At 38.0% G+C, this 27,034-nt stretch overlaps 2 protein-coding genes across 5 annotated transcripts in view; one reads left to right on the forward strand and one right to left on the reverse strand.

The window, feature by feature from the left end:
* The window catches only part of TFB1M (transcription factor B1, mitochondrial), a 40,718-nt gene extending 15,515 nt beyond the window's left edge, over nt 1–25,203 (reverse strand). Inside the window, exons 1-6 of one of the 4 annotated variants that reach the window (XM_067293592.1) lie at nt 25,155–25,203; nt 23,588–23,745; nt 21,873–22,024; nt 18,575–18,683; nt 16,691–16,842; nt 11,376–11,495 (exon numbers count right to left, since the gene is read on the reverse strand). In XM_067293592.1, coding sequence (XP_067149693.1) covers nt 11,376–11,495; nt 16,691–16,842; nt 18,575–18,683; nt 21,873–22,024; nt 23,588–23,720 — 666 coding nt within the window. In that variant the 5' untranslated portion in view covers nt 23,721–23,745; nt 25,155–25,203. The other 3 variants (XM_013959039.2, XM_067293593.1, XM_067293591.1) reach the window with 3 other exon arrangements.
* Nucleotides 4,225–5,566, forward strand: CLDN20 (claudin 20). Its single transcript, XM_013958891.2, has one exon. The coding sequence runs from the start codon at nt 4,804–4,806 to the stop codon at nt 5,461–5,463; it is 660 nt and encodes a 219-aa protein (XP_013814345.2). The 5' UTR covers nt 4,225–4,803; the 3' UTR covers nt 5,464–5,566.
* Nucleotides 25,204–27,034: the final 1,831 nt, after the last annotated feature.

Genomic DNA, 27,034 nt, shown 5'->3' on the forward strand with positions numbered 1-27,034 from the left:
GTCCTTCTTTGTTTGTTAGTACCAGGTCCAGCAGCACACCTCTCCTCGTTGGCTCCTCCACCACCTGTGTCAAAAAGTTGTCACCAATGCTCTGCAGGAACCTCCAGGACTGTTTGTGCCTAGCTGTGTTCTCTCCAGCAGATATCGGGGTGGTTGAAGTCCCCCATGAGAACCAGGGCCTGGGATCGTGAGGCTACTTCCAGCTGTCTGTAGAAGGCCTCATCGACTTCCTCTTCCTGATCAGGTGGCCTGTAGGAAACATCCGCAGCAGTGTCGCCCATGTCAGCCTGCCCTTTAATCCTTACCCATAAGCTCTCGACTCGCTCTTCATCCACCACTAGGCACAGCTCAATACATTCCAGTTGCTCTCTCACATAAAGAGCAACTCCACCACCTCGCTTTCCTGGCCTGTCTTTCCTAAAAAGCACGTAGCCATCCATGACAGCACTCCAGTCATGTGAGCTATCCCACCATGTCTCTGTAATGGCAATGAGATCATGGCCCTGCAACCGCACACAGATCTCTAGTTCTTCCTGTTTGTTCCCCATGCTGCGTGCATTGGTGTACAGGCATTTCAGAGAGGTGATCGAGCATGCAGGTTTCCCAGGAGGGATACAAGAGGATCCTCCATAGTCACATCCCATGCGCACTTCCCTGGCTGCATTCACCTGCTGGAGGCATCCCAACTTGAGCAGTCTTTTGCCAGCTACCCTGGCACTATAACTCTCCCCTTCCCCCGTCTTTCCTAGTTTAAAGCCCTCCTTACCAGGTTGGCCAACCTGTTGGCAAAGACACATGTGCCCCGCTTAGTGAGGCGGATCCCATCTCTCCCCAACAGTTGTCAATCTTCAAACAGGGTCCCATGGTCGTAGAAACCAAAACCCTGTTGCCAACACCAGCGGCACAGCCAGCTGTTAACTTGGAAAGTCCGTCTCCTCCTCCTCTCATCCATCCTCCTCACTGGCAGGATTGAGGAGAAGATGACCTGGGCTCCCAGACCCTTGACCACCATCCCCACAGCTCTGAAATCCTGCTTGATGGTCTCCAGTTTGCCCTTGGTGTCATTAGCACCCACATGGAAGAGCAGCAGAGGTCCGAAGCATGGACAAGCCTTGTCAGTCTTTCCATGACATCTCTCACATGTGAGCCCCTGGCAGGCCACAAACCCCTCTAGACATGAGGTCAGGTCGGCAGATAGATGCCTCCATCCCCCGCAGCAGGGAGTCACCCACAACGATCACCCGCTGCTTCTTCCGGGCGTTCCGGCAAGGCACAGGGTGTGTTGTCCCAGTTACTTCCCTTGCAGCTATGCCCATCTCCTCCTCATCCTGGAGGGCACTAAACCTGTTCTTCAGCTGCAAGTCTTCGGGAGGAGTAGGAGCCTTTCTCCTCCCACAAGCAGTGACCAGTTTCCAGCCTTCTTCTATGGTGTTATGATGTACCGTTTCACACGGCACAGAGTCCTCCGGCAACTCCACTGCTGTGGGGGGTTGGGACTCCTGGAGCTATACAGTCTCCAAGAATACCCTATCTCTTGCTCATCTTCTCAGATGCTGCGCAGCCTACTGACCTCCTCCTGTAACTCCCTTACCTGACAACACAGCTCATCAACAGCAGCACACCTCCTGCAGGAGAGCTGGCTGCCAGCCCAGGCCTCCCAGAGAGGCCCCAAGCACTCCCTGCAGCCTGAGACCTGTAGGGCTGCATCTGCTGTCAGAGGGTCTGTCTGGGTCCAAGCTTCTGACACAGCAACTCCAACAGCTGCTACAAAATGTGCTCTGCAGCATGCCACGACCATACTTGAGGAAATGTACACCACAGGGATCAGAAATGAAGGTACCTTCATGCACCCTGCTGCACAAACTGCTGCATCTGTTCACTGCCTCTGGGAGCCACGCTCTGGGCCTGGCTCTTATATAAGCCTCTCCCTAGCACTGACTCCCAGGATGCTTGACTCGCCCTAATCAAGGGCCACCAGGATCAAAGGCCCCAGCTCCCTCTGGTCAGGGGCAATCAAGAGAGCTTGTTAGCAGCAGCCACTCCTAGCTAGAGCTTTTCCCAGGAGAAGTCAAGGCCTCCTGCAGTTGTCCTTGCCTAGCTTCCCCTTTCCTGTTCACAGCAATCACCTTCTAGTTCCTCGGGGGTCCTCAGAAAGCCCACAACTTCCAGCAAGATCCTCAAGTTCTAGTCAGAGCCCAAACACTGCTGCACAAACTGCTGTGCCTGTTCACTGCCTCTGGGAACTGCACTCTGGGCCTGGCTCTTATATAGGCCTCTCCCTAGCATTGACTCCCAGGGTGCTTGACTCGCCCTAATCAAGGGCCACCAGGATCAAAGGCCCCAACTCCCTCTGGTCAGGGGCAACCAAGAGAGCTCGTTAGCAGCAGCCACTCCTAGCTAGAATCTATGTATCATTATATATTTAGGACTAATGGTTTCCATGTGTTTTTCCTCTATAATCTCTTTGCTTTCCCTTACTAAGTGTTTGTCAAACAAAACTCATTAAACAAAGTAATCCTTTATTTTCCGGTAGATGGAATGAAGAGAGGGAACAAGCAGCAGCATTGCACTTAGGAGAGGAAAAAAACAACACTCTGAGAGAAGAGAGAAAAAACAACACTACGAGAAATTTTTGTTAATACATGCCAATGCAGTTTTATATGAGAAGGGATAGTTCTATTCAAGAGAAATTATATTTTTCCAGGGCATCTACAGTGAAGAAAACATCTTAGACCTCACATCCAGCAGTAAGTGCTACACAGAGGAATGTAAAATAACTGTATTTTTTTTATTACAGTGTACAGTGCTTATACTTGAATTTATCATGCCTTTGATTTAGTTCACCCCATTAATTATAATGTATGACTACTGTTCACAGTGCTTTGGGTTGGTGTTTGCATGTTTGAATATGATGAAATTTTAAAAAAGGAAGCAGTAAAAACAGCTAACTCAAGATACTAATCAGCTGATTCAGACTATGCTTCTGAATGAGAGTTTTGAGCTATCTAGTCATGTCAGTTCCTTCTGCAAAAGGAAGCTAAGCCATCTTTCCCGGGGGCCTGATACAGCAAATAATACGCATTTGTCAAAGCAACTCTTCACAGTTCAAACATTGAAGGCATCTTGAAATAGGTAGGTCTTTGAGATAGTATTTTAAAACTGAGTAGCTGTTAACATTCTAACCTTAATTGTAAGCCTTATTAAAATATGTATGCTCGACAGAAATAGCACATCTTTGAATAATTACCTGGACTAAGTACAGTATATAAATTCTAGTTTATTGCTAATCCTACTCTACAAAACTAGAGGATTACTTGATACAGAAATTTCTTGCTTAGAAAGAAAACATTCATCAAAACATGGTCATCTTATATATAACAAAGTGAAATAAGTGCAACACTACAGAGATTTTGTGTTCCACTTATTTCAACTTTTCCAAAAAGTTCTAATACTAAAGACCATTTTAATACTATTGTTCATATTTACACAACAGAAAAAATCAAAAATCAGTTAAAACAGCAGGTCTTAGAAATCATATTCCAAACAAAGGACTTCCCTTTCTCTATCAAGCTGAAAAAATACAACCTGCCAACTGTACACCCCAACTCTAAATGCAGGACACCGTTAGCTTATGCTAGTCACACAGGTTTCAAACCATTTTACTTCATCTGTTATCCCAAAGCCTCAACTGATGTAACAACAATAGTTCTGTCTTCCCAGGTGCACAGTCATTTTATCATAGTACTTACATGTTCTTGTCAAACGTAATTTGACCCTTCATGTAAGAATAGTAGAATATAGTTTCAGAATGAATTTTAAAAGTAACACTATGTGGCAAATTTGCCAGTGATTTCAGGCAGGGAAGTGACCAATTAAAAAAAGAAAGGGAGTTAACACAGCAGAGCTGTTCCTTATCAGTGTTAAAATAGATATTTTATGTGAGAGAGAAAAGTATATTTTATTCACTCTTGTAAGAGACTCTTGCTCAAGACTGTTGCTCTAAGTCAAGGACTGAGAATCACATTTCTCAAAATAAAATGTTAATTTAGAAAACACAGTTACATATGCGGCCACTTTATTGTGAGAATACTGCAAAACCTAAATACCATCTCATTCTCTCTCTCTCTCAAAAGCATTAAATTTGGGGACAGTTATTAGAGAGAAGAGCAGATAATGTTTCAACAGCTGAAATAAAAGGGTTACTTTTAACCATACTTTAAACAAAAGATAGTACTATCAATGTTCATAGTTATAAAAATAGTCAACAGGAACAGACTGCAACCATCTATTATATGCTTAAGGTGAGGTATTTTATGAGTAACATATATTTTTCCATCACAGTATTTTTCCAGAATGGCTTCTAAACTTAAGTTTTTAATGTTCCACTTGCAATGTATTTTTGCCTAGTAAGCCAGCGATCTGCATATTACTACTGAACACAACTCCAGCAAAACAAGTTATGCTTGATGGCTTGCAATCGTGTATGAAAGGGCAGCTCCTTCTTACAATCAATTCTAAAACACTGTCCATTTGTCATCATTTATGTTCAAGTACCTTCTGTAAAGCTGCTCGGCTGCTCTCATCTGCTGCAGGGTCACGTTCAGATATTCATTCAGATAGCTCTAATTTTATATGCAAGCTCTTTTGTTTGCTGATTCCTTTTTCTTCCCCCCCATCCTTCTCCTCCCCCCTACTTCTCCCTATCACACAGACAGCTACAGCCTTGGCTGCGAAGCTACCAACCAGTTGCACGCATTTGCAAGAGAGAAACAAGCAGACAAAAGGTGACAGCAAATAATCTTCATGGCATCAGCAGGTCTGCAGTTCTTTGCTTTTATTCTAGCTTTGTTTGGCATTTTTGGAGACATCACAGCCACTCTCCTACCTAACTGGAAGGTAAATGCAGATGTTGGTTCAAATATCATAACAGCTATAACGCAGATGCAAGGACTTTGGATGGACTGCACATGGTACAGCACCGGGACGTTTAGCTGTACCCTGAAATATTCCGTTCTCTCTCTGCCTGTCTACATCCAGGCTGCACGGACCACCATGGTACTGTCTTGTATCCTATCAGCCTTTGGGATTTGCATCACTACAGTTGGAATGAAATGCACAAAGTTGGGAGGGGACACTGACAGCAAAAACCACACTTGTTTTGCTGGAGGAGTCTGCTTCATTCTTTCAGGAATCTTTGGATTAGTACCAACTTCTTGGTACACAAGAGAAATAATTTCAAATTTTCTGGACACAACCATTCCAGAGAGCAGTAAACACGAACCTGGAGGAGCTATTTATATAGGATTCATTTCAGCAGGGTTTCTGCTTATTGCAGGTGTGATCTTCTGCACTTCCTGTTTTAAAAAGCAGCAAGGACCGTGGATTTACTCTACAAAACAGCAACATTTCCCATCCACACAGCAAGAAAACAATGCAGGTTACAACCTGAAGGACTACGTGTAAATATAGTTATTTCTACCAGTTGAGGCTTTTTTGTGCTAAGTACAGTCTGCTTATTTTAAAGAATTTATCAAAATAACACATTTTTTCTTATGTCAAGGCTGCAATTTTGTTTTAGCAGGGTATTTTTATATTTAATGACACCAGCAAAAAGAATGAGGTAGGAAACAAAGCTTAAGTCTGTTGCAAGAGTACTTTTTCTGATGATTTTTGCAAACCTGGTTCTTTTTGGCTTTCCAAGTAAAATTTACTGGAGAAAAAGGAATCATTTTAAACCATAACTCTCAGTACAATTAAACTGCTGGCTTGTTAGAGCAAAGATGCTTAAAAATATACTGCTACCTATTTAGCAAATCAGACTACTAGTAATGTATAATGTGTGATGATGTAATTTACTTTTTATTCTTTATTTTGAGATGCAAGTAAAAAAAGAAAAAAAAAAAACACTTGCTGTCCAAGAAGCTCAATTCATTGGTTTTTAAGTAACAGACACATGTGCCTTTCATTTTCAGTTCTCAACTGCCTTGGCAACTAGATTTCTTTCTAAAAAAACAAAAAACAAACAAACAAAAAACCTCTCTTAATTGTATTTTGCATCTGCATATCAGGCTGAAGAATTAACACTACCATTCAGATATTGCCAAAAATGACTCTTTTGCCCCAAACTGCCACCTGCTGTGGGTTTCACTTTTAATTGTTAAAGAAACATCTATTGGGCATTCTCCAATTGCTACGAATCTACCATTACACAACGAATGTTATCTTTGAAGAGCAACATAAGAATAGAAATGTCATCATGATTAAGAAAACACCTGCAAACTGTAACACACAGGATACAAACTAAGTAACTACATACAAGAAAAATCTGGAAGTGTTCTGGCTTACACTTACTCAAAGTAGCTTTTAAGAGCCAAAATACTACACCTACCATTTACCCAGTCTTGTACATTTTTAGCCTTCTAGAAGAACTTTATAGCTCCTATTAATTATTTCAGTAGGCTCTGATTCAGGCCCACTGCTACATATTCTATTATGGTAAACTGTAATATACAATGGTGATAAAGAGACAGCTTCTTCATTTAAATGTATTTTGTTAACTCCCTTAATTTGATTAACAATCTTGGATCCTTTAACCTTCTCTTTCAGAATACAGAATTTGTTTCTTACGGGGTCATGACAGAGGATGTCTTATCTAAATGCTTCCCTAAATGAGAATCAAATTCATGTTAATTTGCTAGCATGGAAATGGAAAGGACACAGGCCTTTAAATTTAGGAATATGACAACACTGGAAAATTCTTACAATAAAAGCAACTGCTATTTATTTTGCTTATTCACATACAACTCTTAGTTCCCAGAGTTATTACCTTATTACCTTAAGTTCACCAATATACTACAAAGCAGCCATAATTTTAAATATACAGTTAGCATAAAAGAGCTGTTGGAAAAATTAAAATCTTCTATTATAGCATTTGAGAAAGTGAAACTTATTTTACACCCAATAATGCAAAGAGTCTTTGTTCTAATATCCATAAGCTCTGAATGGAACTTCATCTTGCTTGTATTACTGTTATTAGGTAATCATTTTGAATTCCTATCTATTCATCAAGGAGCTTGTTTTGTACTATTCCTAATACTTGATCAGCAGTTATTCAGTAATGCAGAGACTTAATTATGAGCAAAACCCCAAATTTTATTTGTTTAGACACAATGGTGTACAGCACCATTCCATTCCATAACCAAAAGCTTATTACATCTCAACCTTTATAGGTACTGTTGAAATAATTTTCATTTCTTGGGCAAATGAAGTAAACTACTCATTCCCAAAAGCATGCCTGTCAGCCCTTAGTAAGGGGTCTGACATAACACTAAGCTGTTATCATTACTAATGTGAATTAAAACTGACATTTATAAAACAAGAACCAAAAAAGTTTTAATATGAAGGCATAGGAAAAAGGCAGTAATTTCATATTACAAGCAAAAATGAAGTCTTCATCAGTTACACACATAGCTCAAATTTTTATTGCTAAAACTATATACAGAAGTACCTGAAGTTTTTAATATACCTTTGAAATAAAACCTGAGCATTGAGCTATTTCATTCACAACACACTGCAATAGCCTTCCAAGAAAGGAGAGGTTCTATCTGCAATTGTAGTATCTAAAGCCACATGTTAGTCTACTGCTAAAACAAACAGGGACAACACAGAAGATAAATCTACAACAGCAGTCTGAAGGAAACAAAATATAGTGAAACAGGTGCCAGGTCTGTTGGAGTCGCCTGTACTTTCTGCTTTTGCAATATAGTCAGTACTGGTTTTAACTCAAAGAAATATATTAAATAAATACATTCTTGCCTTTAACCTTATTGTCTTTTTTGAGAAGTCTTTATTCAACTGATCACCAACTGATTACAGGATTTCCATATACTAAGACATTTATCAGGACTCTATGGGACAGGTGCTCTGAGGCAACTAAGGCCTTCTTGGTACAGGAAAGCAGGAATATCAGTTATAGCTTACTAATTTTGAGACCTAGTCTGCAGAAGACTTTTGACTGCACTAGCACTACCATATTCTCAAATTGCATCCAATATTTAGAAAAAGCAAGACAAAATTGGAATATTGGTACTACTGAACACTATTTCACATATTTAATAGTGAGAGGACTTCCAGAAGTTGTTTCTGGAAATTAGCTATGAAAGAGAGCAAAAAACGTCCCCAAAAATGCAAAGCAAAAAATAAGCAAGGCCATTTTTTTTTTCCACAGCAGACTGCAATCATGAATAATAGTTTACCATGTTTGAACAGTAACTTCTTCAAAAGTACAAACAATATTTTAAGTCCTCATCAGACTATACCCTGATAAAGGCTTTAAAATTCACAGTGATAAGGGAGAGGAAATGATTTTCCAGAAGTTCCCAGGAGATAAGCCTGGAGTGAAGAGACCAAGGGACAGACTGTAATAAAGATGAAGGATTTCTTGAAGAACTGAACCAACCAGTTTAAGAGGAACTTGTAGAAGCAGCAAGTTACATTTCTGAAACAGAATGGTGGATTTTCATGTGCATTCAGGGCAAACAAGCCTCATTTAGAGTCAGTCACCTTTTTACAAAAAAAAAAATAGAGATTTCTGTCCAAAATGCAGTTTGATTTATTCGTTCTTGATTCTTATAATTGTAATGGCTGTTAATAAAAAAGTCATTGTAGATAAGAAGATAGCAAAGAGACTGCTCTCCTCTACTCACTCAAGAACAGACAGGAGGGAGAAAAGGTGGTTACTGTCTTAAATAGGGAGTGAGATGTAGGTGACAAACTGCTATAGCAAATAGGAGGGAGTTAAATATGCTAAAAATGAATAGGGTGAAATTTAAAGATTACAGACTTGGTAATTTAAGAGATCTTTGACAAAGACCACAAATGAAAAGCTTTTATTTATCAGCATCTTCCAAAAGTTACCATCAAATTTTCTAGGCATATTTCCCAAACTGTTTATAAATGCAAACTGTAAAACAGAAAACTTCCCAAAGATGCTACAATCCTAGCAACACTGTCCTGTCATTAAATCCAAACCTCCCCCCCCAGAAATATCCAAGTAGATTAGTCCTGCTGATAGACTTGAAGGTAAAAGCCAAATGCTCATAATCCAAAAATAAAAGCATCTTCTTGAACCAAATACACCTTTTTTACAGGTATACCACATCTCTCCACCTAGAAGCACGGAGATAATGAACAGCAACACCCAACTGTGTTCCTTACTGAAAATCAGATCCATCGCATATGCTCTTTCCAGGAAGTAATAGGACAAATAATGTTTGACAGGGCAACGCAGAGAAAAACAACAAGCAACAGATGAGTGCCATGAATAATCCAGGGAAAAATGAGAAATATTTTGTTTTCTCTTCCTATTTTTTTATATTTCAATTTGTTAGGCTGCTGTTTTAGAAGAAACACATCCAATTGCTACTGTTGCAGATTCAACACCATTATTCTCTACACTACAGCCTTCCCCAACTAGTAAATCTTCTTGTCTGGTATCTTCTGGTAACTTCCAGTTATTACAGCAGTATTAATAAGTATTGCTTATCTACTCAACACTTTACAAAAAACAATCTACAGTTGAAGGAATTCATTTTTTCTGTACTGAACAAACTATATCACTGAGTATTGCCAATTTGTATAATGTTTCTCTCAAAACTTACTAATATGACAAGTCAATTTCCAATATCCCAAAATAGTCATGAGAGAAAGGACAATGACATCTGAAGTATTTACTTACAGCCATTCTATCTAGAGATTGTGATGTGGATACTATAGTTACTCAAATACATTTAGAAAGCTTTTCTTTAAGTAATGTAACTTGCTGCTTTAAAAAGGCTTGATTTCAAAGTACAGCCCTCAGAAGTGGATTATCTGAAAAGTATGAAGTGGCAAAATAGTAAAACATGTTTCTTATTGACACCAGGAAGCATTAACTGTTTGAATAGTTTGGAAAGTTTTAACAGTACTGATTTCTTCAACTGCCTCAAGCACTGCATCAATTTGATCTAACACTGTTACATACAGAAAACACTGCTAAGGCGTTAAACACCCTTTCTGAAAGTCACTCAGTGGCAGCAATGCAACTGGGAGTTGATCAGACTGAACTATGTATCACACTCTAACTACTGCTCTGTGGGGGACAAAGCATACTTCCTTCTACTCTCTCACTATAGACATCTATTCATCTACAACATCAGACACTTAAAATAACTCTTGATTATTAGCCTGTTCAGAAAAAAACATTTCTATGGCATATTGTTAGTGCTCTTCAACAACTTTAATGGCATTCTCCCAAAGAGGCCTGCTTTCTGAAACAAAATGCGACTGTCATTGTTTATCATTAATACAAAACTAAGTAAGAATGACCTTACATTATATATCTTGCTGGAGAAAAATGTTACAAGGAGAAACTAACATTATAACTTTTGTTTCATTCTATACTATATGTGGATGTACTGATCACAACTGAATTGTTATGGACTTTTAAAAGAGAAATTGATCAGAAACAGTAGAACTCACCAATTTTTGAAGCACTAAAACTGTATTTGATATCATCATAGTGTAAGTTATAAATCAAGATTCACTCATGCAAACTCAGTAAGCCTAACACATACTTCAGTCACAGAAGAGAGGAAAAGAAAATATACAACAGTACTCTCAAACTAAAATAATAAACCTGGAGCTCACTAACCCTCATCTGACATGACTACTATCAGATTCCTCTGAAAAATAACACAGCTTAAAATAGAAGCTGTGTATAAGGGAATGCGCCTCCCGACTTTTTCAGCTAATCATTGATCTACGCTCCAAAGCATGATAAATTATGATCCACTTTGACAAAATATCTCAATATCATTACCAATACTTTTTCAGTGGCACTCAGGAGACTAAAGTTTTGGCTGAGACAGTTTGTGACACAAAATTCCACAGATTAATGCTGTTTTAAAATTTCTTTCGTTAGCTTTGTTTTTTGCATTTTCAGATTCAGTGGATGCCTTTTGTTTTTTAATCCTCCTATTTCTCCCCTTTTCAAACAGTTACAAGCTTCTCAAACTTTCCTTGGTTATGTTTCCCAGTGCACCACACAGTTTTATTCTTCAGTTCTGATCTCCTCCTCTATTTCAGAAATTTCTTTCTTCCAAGACCAGAGCCATACTGCTCTTCAACTTGATTCTGCATAGTACTGAGCACTTTTGGTTTCTGATTCCAAAGGTCTTAAAGGGAATTAAACACATTTGACACCTCTCATCATCACCATTCCTTTTTACACAAATAATATCCTATCATGCTGGTAGTTTCTTCACCAGATAAATCTACAGTAAGCTACTGCCTGATGGAAAAGTTAACATAAATCAAAGAAACATACGAATACTTACCTCTGGCTGTGGAACAAAGGCTTGACCTGGAATTATGAAACAGTTTTCAACAGTGCAGAGATGCTGAGACATGATGGACAGTCTGCTACGTTGCTTACCTCCTGTCTTAGCTGTGAGCCTCTATGGAAGAATCAAAACATGCAAATCAGCGAAACTAAACTGACCAAGAGGCAATTATATTAAAGTTGGATTTTCAGTATAATCTAAGGTAAAGACAAATTAAAAAAAAAAAAAAAGGAACAATTAAACCAATCTTTATGCCCCATCCATCTAGAATTCTTTTTTCCCCACAAAATAGTATTTCATTATCACATTAATATACCTCTGTCCCGCAGTCCAATGCGCATGAAAAGTAGCTACTTGAACTTCTGTAGAACTTTGTGAAAGTCAAAATAATTTTCTATGGACACAAGAGAAGACTAAAACACTTCTGATTGCAGGATTCAAGTCAAACATTGCAATGGTTGACAGTATTATTACACCTTTTCTTTGCACTGTATCAAGTCTCTTCCAAGATCAAATGGAACTCCACAAACTCAAAAATCAGATACTTCACAAAATTTCTCCATTATAAACTGATCTATGCCTACTACAAGTGTAAGGAAGTTGTATCTACTTTACATAATTTAAGAATACCTACCAATACAGAGCGTTTAACACTTAAAGTTCAACTTAGTAATTCTTGGAATATCACAAGAAATTTCTCATGAAGGTTATCAAAAATATTAGTCTAGTAGCTAACAAAATAGTCCCACACTCTTGCAAGCTGGCTGCAGAGGAGTTGGTAATGAGATGTTGCTTTAAGTCACATAATAAATTATTAAGTTTAAAAATAACATTGAGTGAAGGAGAAGTAAATGTAAGAAACAAGTAAAACTTCCCTTAGTAAGTCAGATAAACAGGACAGTTGATGCGAAGCTGATTCAGTCGATTGGGGCTCTGATTTAGTCACTGAGCAAACAGCTGTAGGAATCCAGAGATGTCTCAGCCCTTCAGCAGTTTGTTATTCTTTTTTGTTAAGAATTCTGCCCCTACAGTAGTGGTGGTTGGAGAGATCACCTTCACAGACTTTAGCGTCTCCACTTCAAACATGGCTTCTTAGGACAGATCTAACCATACTGGAGCTTTAACCTAGTATGCTGGATGGTGAGCTAGGACAGCTGAGATACAGATTCCCTTTTACTAACCGGGAAGGAACTGCTTCAAAGGATGCAGCAGACAGTAACAGCAATCTGCCGAAGTATACTAAGCAGCAGTTGTCTGTCAAAATCCAGCAGGGTCTGTGAAGCAAGGAGACTCCAAAAATTTATCACATTAATGTGAAAGCATGTAAAGAAGTAGTCAAGACATAGAAGGTTTCCACACTTTCACGATCTGGCAAGAAATACGTTCTGTATGTTTTGCTAACACAAACAAGTTCTAAACATAAAAAGCCCTAAGTAAAACAATCCTCAAATGCTAGAAAACATTACATTAACTAAACAGAAATAGAATTTTGAAGATTCCTGTTCTTATTTACCACTACCTCATGAAACGCTCATGAAATGCTGCCATAAGTATTAAAACTATGCCTGAAAAAGGAATTAAACCTACTGTTAAAGTTTTTCTTTTCTTTTTTTTAAGAACTCCCCTGAAAGGCAGTTTAAGTATTAGCACAGAGCAAATAAAATATTTTTCAATGTCATTTCAGAAAGAAAGTTCAATGATTCTTTTTTGCCTACAGCAGCATTTAAAACTACCTTAAATATTGCTTCAGAGGAAACCCATTAAAAATCCAGCAGCCATGGTTACTACTCTTGGAAAAAACAAGACTGGAAAGTCTAACAATGCAATCACATATGCACTTCCTTAATCTCAATGCAATGCAATGTTTCATTTTCCTGAAATGGAAATAAGACAGACATAATGACAGGGTTTGTAATCCTTCCATTGCCAATTTAAACAAGCCAGTCTCACCTTCCATGAAAATGAGCTAACAAGTTTCAGGTGGTCAGTTCCTTCACCTCAGCTACAGGAGTAACTTAACAAGATCCACCTCTGGGCAGTAACATCTTCAAACACCATGACCCACAAAGGAGCTGAAAATGTACTTTTGTAACCTAAGCAATTTTTGTATGTTTTTTTTTTCCCCCTTCCCTTCTCAAAATTTTCTTTGTTCTTATCTTTAAAGTATGGATAGCATCTGAAACTGCACTACACTACCCAAGCTAGAGTTCACCTAACTGGACAAGATTTTCATGTCTAACATTAATATTTTACCAAGGCATAAAGAAAGCAAAGATTCTGAAGCCTGACCTGGAATTTACTCAAGGTGATACTAAACATCTCTTTCAAGCCTGCTCACTATCAACTGCTCTCAATGACTATCTCATTAACACCAGAGTATTTGGTTCATTCTTCAGTAAGCTATATCGTATTACTTTGTTTTTCATAAATACATATTAAAAAGTCCATATGGTATCAAGTCTGCAAAATCTGCCATAGAAATTAACCTACATGAACAATTAGACTATCAAAGCTGACCATATAAAGGAATATTAAACACACTCTAGTATACAAGCCAGTTTCTGCCAAACAGCAGGGTTTTTTTTAGAACTTAAGTATTTATATTTAACCTATATTAGTTAGGAAAACATAATGGTATTTTTTCTTCCTTTTGTTGCTCAAAAAAATCTGAATTTTTCTACTTTATTAACATGTTTTATCCAGTGTTCTAAATAGACAGCAGCATTAAATACAAAATGGTTAAGTATTGTTGCTCTCGTTCTTCTAACATGCCTGTCTCCCAGACATCAAAGCATGTAGAAATGTACCAGCTGTGCCAATGGAAGAGGCTACCGCCCTCTATCTCACATCTAACAGTCTATCACCCCACCTCCCAGCCTGCAGATCATGTTGGCAGAGCAGTTTAGGTGAGCTGCTATTTACCCTGCTTTACTCAACAAAATTAGAGAGCCTGGCAATGGATCTTCTATTTAAACTGACTCATTTTAATGGAAGTGGCTCAGGAGGTACTGCTCCCAGGTGGCAGATTTGAGGTTTTTTTCCACAAAATCCATGCTCACTTTACAAAATAGAACTAAGGAGACAAAATGATCTGCCCAACACTTAACAGTGTTGCTTATATTACTGTAGATATCTGGCCTTAGCCTCCTTAATAGGCCTCAGAATTCAGTATATGATAACATAACTGCTAGTTTTCATCAACAGTTTTAATCAATTTAATCAAATCATGTCAGAACAGAGAGGTCAGTAGCAATAGGTCTAAACTGACATAATTCATGCTGAACAGTTGTGTTACTAGGAAACAGAGAAACAGAAAAGTGCCATCAGCAAGAAATGCAAAGAAATTTTCCACTTGTTATACCAGCTAAAACAAGCCTGACTGCAAACAAAGCCTGTTTTTTTCTTCTTATTGTTAACATCAAGTTATCTTAGCTAATTATAACGCAAATGGCTCCATTCCACAACAAGATGTTCCCCTTCCACTGAGCTTATGCCAGACACTCCAAGATTTTCTTTAGTACTTAGACTCTTAGTTTAGAAAAGTCCAGTAATGTTACTGAGCTTTTGAATATAAGAAATTTTCCTTTAAAAGATATAAATCCACAGATACCTAAACTGGTACTGAAATTTTATGTAACTTACTATCTGAATTAAATATTAAACTGTTCTTTATTTACAGGTACTGAATATGTCTGTAATATGCCAAATCACAACGGTTCACTTAAGCTACTACACAGATCCAGACAAAAGACACAGATTTTGATTCTCATTCCTTCTCCTAATCATAAGACAAAACAGTCTCAAGTGAAAGGCAGCTTCTCTCCAAAATGAATGTATCATGATGTCAAATCAATTATGGAAATGCAAACCATGCACAATGAACAATTTTGGCCTTCAGTGGAAGCTTCATGTTTAAACAAACGTAAGAGCAAGAATCAAGAAGTCCCAGAATGTAAACTCAACCAGAGTTAACACTGATTCATTACATGAACCTGAGTGTATCATTCAATTTCCTAATGTTTTTCACTTCTCAACATTTTAAGTACAAGGAATTTAAGGTGCATGGTATTTTGCATCTCATTTGAGCTATGTTGGGTACAGAAGCACTATAATCTGCACGTCACCAATGGCATATGCATCTGGTTACAGCTATATAAAGTACAGAGTGCATTTACATTCTCAATGCTATGCCAGTTTTTTCCACTGCCATCCGAAAACTTTGCATCCTAAAAATTTTTCCATCCTCACTTTTCATTTTTTATCATAGTCCATTTGCCATACTTTGCAGTGTAGTATAATCTCAAATGGCCTGAAATCATTCTGGAAAGCAGAAATGGATTTTTTAATGCCAGAAACCATGTGAACTCAGAACTGATTAAAGAAATCTGGTTTACTGCATACTAAATGTTTGTCCCTGATGTTCTCTAGAGCCACCTACTGGAACCACTTCACCACTTACCTTGAACCTTGATTGCAAGGTCAGAGTAATGACAGCACAGAATGTTTTTCTAAGACCCCAAAATAACAACAAACATGCCACTTGCATACATAATTACTGTTAATTTACATACTGTAAAAAAAAGTAACATTTTCCTTTTAGACTTGTTATTTTGAAAGATTAAAATTAAAACAGCATATACATTTAGATCACACATAGAAAACCAAACATTTCTGAATACTGGACTAATTAGATAGAAATTAAGTTCTCAAACTGTTGTGCCAGTCCTTATTTCTTATTTTCTAAATAGAGAATGGAATGCAGATAAGAAGCCAACAGAAATAAGCTGTTAAGTCTGAAAGCATTTTGGAGTAATCCATCCTAATATCAATTGATATAAAATCTCTCTCTGTCTCTCAGAGGGCAAAGGAAATAACTATTTGTGCAATTCTTGAGATGACTGAAAGGTAAAGAAAAACACTGACAAAATGGTGTATGAATGACAGAGAGAGAAGGAAAACAGTTTAAGACAGAAGAGTGCTGTGGATTCTATTCATGTTGAGGCAGTCAAACTTCAGAAAAGAACATATTAAGCACCTTAGCACCTTAATGAAATACATCCCTATAAAAGAAGTTTTTAAAAATAATTTTGTGTGCTGGGAAAGGCACTGAGCAGTTAATTAAAGTTCAACTTCATGATTTACAGCCACAGACCAATACACAAACTAAAAACTAAACCAGCACTTTCCTCTCTTTCTAAAGTCAACTAAGATGAGTTTTGCACTTTTAAATTATAAGCAAAATGTTGCATGTGAACAAAGCTTTGTTCAATTTATCACCTTTAAAATTTGAGTAAAAAGTAATATCTTACCTCCGCAACTTCCTTCTGAAAAGTCAACGTCATCTGTGTTCTGCCATAAATAAAAGGTCCATCCCTACTGGAAACATTTTCAAGCCATTTGATGATTAGAGGAGTTGAAACACTGAAGGGCAGATTTCCAATAATATGTATATCTGGTGGCTCTGTTAACATTTGGTGGACGGAAAAACAGCTGTCAAAAGTTTTGAATAAGATTTTGCTATGAAACAGTGTATAAAAAAAGACATGTGCATATCAACCTCGACTTAAAATATGAAAACAATTTTTACTGTACCACACGAAATTTATACATTTCCATTTATACTTGTCTTACAGTCATCTTACTAACAATACTGACAAAACAGTGTTACTGTTCAAGGTAATCAGTTGGACAAAAAGTGTTTAGGTTCGGATTTCAGTTATATTAGAATAAATCCACTGATTTCAGCTGAGCTATTCCAGAACAGCAGAAATACATAATTTAGCCAACAGCATTTCCATGATTTTACACTACGACTATTAAGTACTGAGGAAATATCCAAATTTATCATTCTGTCCAATACTTTTATTCCAGGTTCATTTTACTGACTGTTCACAACTCCCAAATAATTACCTTGCTCCAACTGGACACAGTTCTGCCTCCGTACAAGAATCCTCTGAAAACAAAAAGTCTAATAGGAAGCACAAGACTGCCTGTTAGCTAACGGAAGTTATACATATTGCTCAATAACTGAGCATTTCATCAGTGGGGATCCTTATCTCTAATCAGAAGTACAATAAAAGGGGACAGAAAGAAAGTCTATCATTGTTTCTTATATACTACAGTGGTTAATAATATGAATGATAAATGATACCAATTTCAAGTTGGTTTTCTGTCACGCCTTATTTACTGTGTAGGCTATCTGTGATACTTCTAGGATATTTGTGATATTTCACAAATATCAGATGGATAAGTATCCTTCTGAAATCCACTAGACTTTCAGATTTTCATATGGCAGTAATATAGCTAAAGTATATCTTACCTCTAACTAGTTAGCTCTAACTACCTCTAACTAGTTAGTGCTAACTAGTTTTTTTAAACTGCACTTCATCTTCATATACACATTTGTTCATAGCTTTGTTTTGTGAAGCACTTACCAATGCAACGAGGCAAATACATCATGGAATTTTTCAAGGTGAAGATAATGTGGCATTGTCTTTTATGTCCTAAGTCAGAAAGCAGTTTACTGTTCTTCTAGCACTGCACAGACTGGCTCTAACCTTAAATTAAGAAATTTGGCAAAGGTGCCTGGGAGGTCGTCTCCGATTTATCTAATACAGTTACATGTTCCAAAAGGGAGGCAAAATCAAGTCCCAAGAGAACCCCGGGTTTGAAAAAAGCCTCCAATTATATTCTATATTTGCCAAAGATATCCAGCTGAAGCCAAAGAAATAAGAAAACTAATTTTTTGAGGACAAAGTTCCTTCAAGTTTCAAAAGTTTTTATAGAAGTTTCTTCAGTGGAACGACAACAGATTGGCTTTTGGCTTATTCCAAAAGAGGAAGAAGCTGGGAAGAAAGTATACTGTTTGTTCTACTTTTCTACTTTGCAAGAGTCATTATTGTACAGTGAGGACACCCTAAGGTTAACAACTGCAAAGTTCTTCTGTAATTTTGACTAAGGTGAGTGTGACGCAAATTCCGTATTTTTGGCTTAGAAGATGATTCTCTAATTGTTTCCTTCTGATATACAAGGACAGAAGAGAAGATTAGCTGCCTTCTTTCTTCTTACCTTCAAAAATGTACCAGTAAGAGAGTAACATCTGCACTGATAGAGTGAATTCCAGCTATATTGCCAAACTTTAACTCAGAAACCTTAAAAATGAAACAATAAATAAACCACAATCAAATACTAACCATCCTCCCAGTTCTTTTTTAAGTGCTTTGGAAAAGCTTTCTCCATCTTATATGTAAGAATATCTCCATGAACAATGTGCACTTTTCCCGGAGCTGCTTCAGATAGCATCTGTTTGTAGGCAATCAAGCAGAATCAGGTGTAGTTCATGTTAAATATTGAACACATTCATTTCCAGCTTCAGCAACAGCAAGAATGAAACCATTACTATATATCCTGTATATTTATCTTCAGTATATGAAAAAGCACAATAGCAGTTAAAACTGAGTGCACTATTAGTAAGTATTTACCTTCAAAAAGTGAATACTAAAAATGAAAATTTGAAGGTGTGATTCTGCAAAGGCTTACTATTTACAGCTGTAGAATTTGGGGTTTTTTTTAACCTTAAATGAGTTAAATTCTGTGTAGGAAGTACAAAAAAAAACTTAACTAAAAACTAAGTGTTCCTGCATGTTTTAAATACAATTATTTCCAACTAGAAAAAGAAATCTAACCTCAACTACAAACCATTAAACAGATTTTTCAGCACTGCACTAGTAATTATATTGCATATAAATTCACTAACCTGCCTTTATTTGTCAAATTTTTCTTTGAAGTTGCTATAAATGTGTAATAGGATGAAAGATAACGTAAGATCAATAAAGTTAGAAAACAGCATAAAAGGAAGCAGACAGCTGCCTACACAAATATGGGCTATTACCTGACATGCTATTGTTTTTTAATAATGGTTTCTAAGTCAAGAGTGTCTGGGGTTTTTTTTATTGTCACACTTAACATAATTGAGAACTGCATTTAATTTGTCAACAGGAAACCACAGTAGTAAACTGCTAACTTGAACCAAAGACTGAGAAACCCACTGAAACTTTCTCAATGTTAAGACAAATGAATTCAGCTAACATCGTTACAGGAGCTCTTGTGCACCAAGCACATTGTGAAGTAAGGGCCAAGTGATTTTCTATTATGCAGATGCTCTTGCTCTTCACAGGCAACTGAAAGGGCGTAAAGAACACACAAAAGGTATGTTACAAAGAATGAAATGGCCTTCCTGGGAGAATTCTATATTCAATCCACTCCTTGCTGAGAGTGCCCTTTCTCTCCTCATAAATCTATCCAGCCTAACAGTTATTAGGGTGCATGATACAGAGAGGTCTCTCTCCCTCTCTCTCTTTTTTTTTTTTTTTTAAGTGAGACAGAATAGACAGACTCTCGGCTTAAGTGCTATTCTGTGCACTTATGTTCTTCACTGTACTTCAGTTTTGCAGTAAAGAGGAACTAAGCTTCAGCTTGGTGATAGAGATCACAGCCCAAAAAACAGCCAGTGAAAAATGCTGAATGATATATGTCAGTGATTTTATAAATATCCCAAAAGAAACTTTTGAGTAAGTCTCCAGTTGTTATTTTAATCTCTGACATTTTCTGCTACTCAAATCTCAGCCCTTTTATGAGCGTTTTTGATAGAGCTTTTAATGGAAAACTAGAAAAAGAGGCATTATGACCCACATTATCACAAAAGAAAGATTCATTCTCTTATGTATCATGTTATTGGGGGGGGGGATCTTAAACCAAATTTAATAGTAATAGAGGCAATATATTACTTGTTCATTCACATCCACTGTTACTGAATTGTAATATATTTATATTCAATAACCTCACCAAGGCATATTCATTTCTACTGTGAGGAAGTTGCTAATGAAAAATAGTGACTAACTTAATTCAGCTGAATAGTAAAGTGGATTACAGACCAAAGGCTGATTACAGAGCCTGAAAATTATGCTTTTATTCAGAAAACTCTGCTTTAGTAGCTGTATTTTGGTAGCCCAGAAAAGTTTTCTAAGCACCTAAAAAATTCTTTTAACTAAAGTCAGTATCATTTCATCTCAATTTCTCTCCAATCCCAAATGAGATCTTAAAGTAGAAAACAATAAATGCAAATTTGCTAACACTCAAGAAAATTAAAAAACTGAAGGAAAAAAAGGTATAAACGGTGTACTGTAAATTATCAACAGCTAACCCTACTAAGATATAGTTATATGCATATTCGTTTTTAAGAATATAAGCAGTTTCATTAACATCTTACATTGTTACTGTCATGCAAAGATATGGTGTTCACTTGATGTTCTCAAGTGAACTGGCTATTCACTGCTGATTCACTACAGAAGACACAGGGGATTAATCTGCAATATAAGGAAAGCCCTTTGAACTGCTATGATCTGAGGTTGTAGAGCCCTATGAGAAGAGTCAAATCTAGATTTTGGACTCTCTTTTTGTTGCTAGATTTAGAAGGCCAAGTTCCATAAATGTGAAAGTTTAATAACAATACAAGTGGACAGTATTTGCAAAATGTCACAGTGAGTTGTGAACTTATACTGACTTTAAAAGAAAGAAGCAATAGTTTTACCGTGTTTTTGGAAAATGTAAAGTAAATACTTATTTTATTGTGCTATATCTGGATATTAATCTTCATTGAACTGTATTAACTGGAGACATACATGCAAAATGTTACAAACTTTAAAGAATAATCATTAGGTTTAGAATGAAAAAGTAAGAGCAAAGGACATCAAAGGATATCAACTACTACTTAATCTGCACATAAAGCACCTGAAGCATCTCAACCAGCAGAAACCAGATAGGCCTTTGCTTTAATTTAGCTGCAGGATCGGGTCCTAAAGAGACTTAATGGTTGTTTGAATGAAAAGGCATATAAAAAAAGCAGGAGCATTTAATTGTCATACTACATATATCCTTTTTCAAGCAAATGATTGCTGATTTTAGCCAAAGAAACACAAGAATGGTGCACAAAACACTCATAATCACCAAATTCAGACTACCTAGTACTGATGCTTCTGCAGAAACAGATATGCCAAAGAGATCAGCTGCTTTTCTGTTTTTTTTCTACATTGAAGAAAATACTGTAAAATAAAGTGATCGGAAATATGGAAATGTCATCACCATGTCAGACAAAGAACCTAATCAGATAGAAGATATCTGATATCTAATTAATTTAAATCCCTGTTTTAATTTTTTCCATATGAGCTGGAATTAATCAGATTCTTCCAACTAATGGGCAAAGCATCCAAACAAACATAATCAGATAGATTATTATGCTCCTTCCAATCAAAGCTAAGCAAAGTATCTGAACATCAGGAAGAAATCTAGGAAATATTAGCACTTCAGATAGAACTTGTAAAGCTATTTTCAAATGTTCAGATCAAAACAAGACACTTGGAATCTTTAAATGTTCTTAAGTGTTCTTCTTCCATGTTGTAGATACATTTATGCAAATTACTCTCTGGCTGATACCTGCAATCCTGGAATAAATCGAGCATCTTTTTCAACTAAAAGGAGTTGTGCAACATCAGCATTGAGGATAGACCTGGTAATCCCTCCTGGCCCAGGGCCCACTTCACAAACATGGGCATTTTTCAGTTCGCCAGCTTGTCTCACTATCTTATCTGTAAGACACAAAAAAAACATACTAAGACTTTATTTTCCAGAGAATTCAGATCACTAAGATAAACTCATTGTTTATTGTCAAAATACAAGTGTGCTTATCTCAGAATAGACACAAACAATGACACATTCCAGTTAAAAGATCACATGCATGCTAGACTGCACAGAATTCAGATTTGTTTCATCCATATGCTCAACTGTTTAAAAAGGACTATTTTCAGTTTAAGGCCTTTAATATACAATGTCCCTAATTACAGAATCACATAAAGAGAGTATTATTTTTCATCTGTAAACCAGCAGCACTATTCTGCTCCTTTAAGTACATACTGGTATTCATCATACCAAAGTCTCACTACTTTAAAGATATTTCATTACAGTAAACCCATTTCAAGGAAACTGAAGAAGGAAAAAGGATGCGGTGAAACACTACCAAGATTACAACATGCAAAGAGCAATTTTATGAGGGAAGAGCTAGAGTAAAGGTAAGAGTTGGAATTGAGACAACTGGTAATTATACAAACTGGGGCAGTTAAAAGATGAGGAAGGAATACCTGTACAAAAAGGTAAGAATATAATATTAAAACACTGGAAGAGATAACAGCTAAGAAGGAAAAAAAGGAAAGGAAGTAAGGATGAAAAGAAAACAGCTAATGAAACAAAGAGATCCTTAAGAAGCATAGAGAGGGAGGCTGAGGGAAATTATGCTGCTCACATCACAAGGTTCTCAACTATGCAATAAAAAACAGAGATATCTGAAGACTTGTTTGCGTGTAAAGTTGTGCTGAATGCATGCAGGCATTTTCATTCCAGGGTAACAGAATGGTTATTCAGGAACTGGAACTGAGTTTTATGTTCACACCCTAAAACTTTATCAAACCTAATTTTCAAGCGTAGTCAAATTGTCAGATACATGGAGCTACACTGCATTTGCTACTGCAAAGCCCAGCCACCCCTAGAAAAATTAAGAACCCCACCACAGATAGGAGGACATTGCCATCTTTGCCACCCATTGCTGAGACGAAGCTAGAGACAACTGAATGGACCAGAACAATGCAACTGGCTTAAAAAGCTACAACGTTCCCAGTAATCTGAGACACATGACCTTCCTAATCACAGTATACAGTAAATTAAAATACGCAATGAGTTACAGTACTTTTTATGATACACAAAAATTTGAAAAAAAAAACTTTCACTTTTGAATCAAACCTACAAATTATGACAGTGCCTGAATGATAATAGTATTACTAAGGCTTGGATTTTTGCATTTTCAATCAGTAACTCAACTTTTAATACAGGAATATGGTTTCTACCTAAAAATTACATCATTTACTCTCTAAAGGAACACATTTCCTTGGAATTTGCAAGTAAAACCAATTACTAACCTGAAACTATTTATTATAGAAATCACAGAATCAAATCTTCAGAAGAAGTTTATCACTGAGCCATTGTGAGTTTGACAGATGTCATCATGCAAATGTAATAACCTCAGCCACAATCTGAGTTCTGAAGAAAACCAGGAAACATGTTTTATAGTAGCTAAAAATACATAAAATAAAATATCTCACCTGTCAATCGCAAATCCAGTAGAAAGTTCTGGGAAAGTTGTTTCTGTGCTTGCAGACGGAAGAGTTTAATAATCTCTCCAATAGTTGGCAGAGGAGGCAGACGGAAAGCAGCCACCTTTCTTGGAACAGCCATCAGCCGAAACTATTGTCCCTTCCTCCTAAAGAGGCATTGAAAAGACGATTCTAGTATATGCAATAGATTCTAATATATACGGTATTAAAAATCCTATTAAGTTTACAAACCAAGACAAGATTTACAAATCATTATACACATGCTGAATTTTAACCATCAGTATTTTCACTGTTGTATGCAGTGCTTATGTTAAATGAGTAGTTGTTGGATTTGGGTAACAGCAGTGTTACATAGGTTTGCCAAAACAGCAGGCAAAACAAAACCCTCTCGTAACCGCTCCATTTCAATCTTTCACTACTTAAAAAAAAATCATTAAGGGCAGTCTGTTAGAATTTAAGGTGTCACATACAGCCAGAAAGTATTTAATGAAAATTGCCCTGAAAAGAAATATAAGGAACTTTCTTTCCTACTGAATCATCTACTCTTCTAAGTGGAGGCAAAGATAAGGAATCCCAAGTGCAGGCCATGGCATTAACTGTTTTTTAAAAAATTCTGTTCACTTTCAGGACAATAGGACAAAACATTTTGTGGACACCTCTGATCTCACCATGTTTCCCCCTCCTTCCCCCCCTCGCCTCAGCCTCACCCTTATAGACCTTGAGACTAACAAATTCCAGCATAAAATGCTCACATTATATCACATGGCCTACCACACAATCCTTATTCATTTCAGAAACACAGCCCCAAAAAGCAACAGGCTGTCTGAAAAGAGGCAGCTTTCAGCTTTTTATATCTTAGCATGGTGTCTCTTGATCATGGTTGATGAGGGCAAAGACTTGGATGAGTAGATGATTTTGTAGGAAAAAGGGGTAAGCTTTCAGGACAGATGCTGTTTTGTCCCTTCACAGCTGCTTATGCACGCAGAGGTCTGGGAGAGCAGCACAGAAATCTGCTACAGGGAGCAGCTGTCAGGACCAGTACTTAGTACTGAAGGGAGCGTAGACACAGGTCAGTTCTGTCAGCCCAACGGCCGCCCCCGGGGCCCCGCCGTTTCCCCCCGGAGCAGCACGGCACCTCGGGTGCCCACCGCAGGCAGCCGAGCCGCCACCGCCCCCCCCTGGGGCGTCGAGACCCCTCAGGCCCTGTCGGGGCCGGAGGAGCGGGGCGCGCCCCGGCGCGCGCCCGCCCCGCTCAGCTCGCGCCCGCTCGCGCCCGGCCCCGCCCCGCGACGGTCGCCACGTTCTGGGCAGGCGCCGGCACCGCGCGTGCTCCTCGTGACGGCGCGCGGAGGGGGCTGGGTCAAGGGGAGCTGGCGCACAGGCCGCCCGCGCGGCCGGGGAAGCCTGGGGCGCGCGCAAGGGCTCGCGCAAGAATGCGGCGCCGCTTAACGGACAGGGGCCAACGCGCGGTAAAGAGGCAAACGTCCGCCCTCCCTCTGCGGTTGCAGGGAGGAAACCTTACGAGTAGCAACCAGGCACCGCCGTGCTTTCTTACAGGTGTAGGTTAGGACCTAACCCGGAAAAGGAAGCTCCTCCCTTGCCCTTTTCCCGGCTTCCCCCTAAAGCGCATGCGGCTGCGCGTGTCCTGACTGGCGGTGTAGCCCGGGGGCGGGGCTGTGGCGCCGCCACGCATGCGCACAGGGCAGCAGCGCGCGGGCGGGAGCGAGCAGGCCTTCCCTGCGCGCATGCGCGGTCAGGCAGCCGTTGGTGGTGGGCGGGTTGTGTCAAGTCTTGGTTGGTTTTGCTCCATCTTTATTCCTCGTTGCTTTTTCACATTTTTAATGGGAGCGGCTGCAGCAGCTCGGAGTGGGCTCAGCTTGCCCTTTCCACACACATAATAGAAACTTTCCAAAAAGTTTTCTCTGGTTTGCTGTGGTTTCTGGTGTTACTGCCAAAGGGGGGTCCTGCTGTATCTGCACAGGCAGCCCCTGAAGCAGGGCCCTGGTCAGAGCTGTTGCAGCTCTTCTCAGAGTTGTACTGTAAAGTGGGCCTGAAATGGCAGTAACCATGCTTCAATCATGGCCACAATGATCTAAAGCACATACAAACTAGTAAAACAGGGTATAAGAAAAAATACACTAGTTTTGCTGTGGCATTATGGGTTAAAGTATAATTTATTCATCTCTGTGGTAACTCAATTTATCTGACATGTTTTCATATAGATAGAAACGTAATCTGCAAAGCTCTGGGAGTAGGCACATGGATGTTAATTGTTACGTTTTCGAAAGCCATTGAACTTAACTAGTAATTGACTTCCACTTCAAGTTATATTTACAACAGAAGGTTTTTTTTTTTTTTTTTGATTTCAATGAACTTCTACTAGACCATTTTTCAGCTAGTCTGGACAAATATTCTCATCTTTGTTTCTCTAGAGAATAATTTCAGAGTATGGACAGAACCTATAGCTTTCTTAATTTCCTTTTAAGATATGAATGATGAATATTTCTGAAACACAAAGTTCGTCCAATTGGAGCCATACAGTGTCCATATCTTGCTCTTACAGGGAGTTTCTGGTACTTAGTATCTTGAAGTAACAGATTTAATAGTAATCCTATGAATGACTACCCTATATAAACTGGGCAATTGCGTGTTCCAATACAATTTCAGCTATAAAATATACTGTATCCCCATATACATGTATGTGTGTGTGTGTGTGTATTTATATCTACATACACACATGTATATATGTATATATTCTTTAACGTTCTCCAGTTCTGGTCATCATAGAATTCATTGATGGCATCAGAAGCCATTTTGGCAGAGTATGTGTGCAATATCCTTTATCACAGAGGTTTAAGGAGGTCCCCTTCTCCACAGTATTTAGAACAATTGTTGAGTTTTAAGATTTTTTTTCCATTTCACCTTCATGATTCTTTGCTTGATGATGATTTTGACACTGTAAATAAATACTAAGAAGATGTTTCCAGGAAGCTAAATAATTACTAAAAAGACACAGGTAATCAAAGATTTTGTTAGGTAGAGATTAGAAAATGAATATTATTAAAGGATTTTCAAAAAGTAATTTCCAACTCAGGATAAATAATGGGAGTAATTCCAAATAGCTTTGTGCATTGGACAAAGCATATACCATCAATAACATATGCCTAGTTAAAGCATAACAGCAGGTCCTGTAATATATTTTAATGTTGTCCTGTGAAGAATTTAGTGGAAGAAGTTGGCCCCACAGTATCCACATCATTATCTTTTTACAATATGGGTTCAGTCCTGTTCTAAGGTCAATCAGAGTTTGTCACAGTCTAAACCTATGCATAGAGATCAATAATATGTATGTGAGCATTTGTGGAGTCAGAAGAAATGGTAATATAATCCTGAGGGGCCACATTTAAAGAAAAATGGAAATGGATCTAATCATGC

This window comes from Apteryx mantelli, chromosome 3 (genome assembly GCF_036417845.1).
Source record: "Apteryx mantelli isolate bAptMan1 chromosome 3, bAptMan1.hap1, whole genome shotgun sequence".
Classification (NCBI taxonomy): domain Eukaryota; kingdom Metazoa; phylum Chordata; class Aves; order Apterygiformes; family Apterygidae; genus Apteryx; species Apteryx mantelli.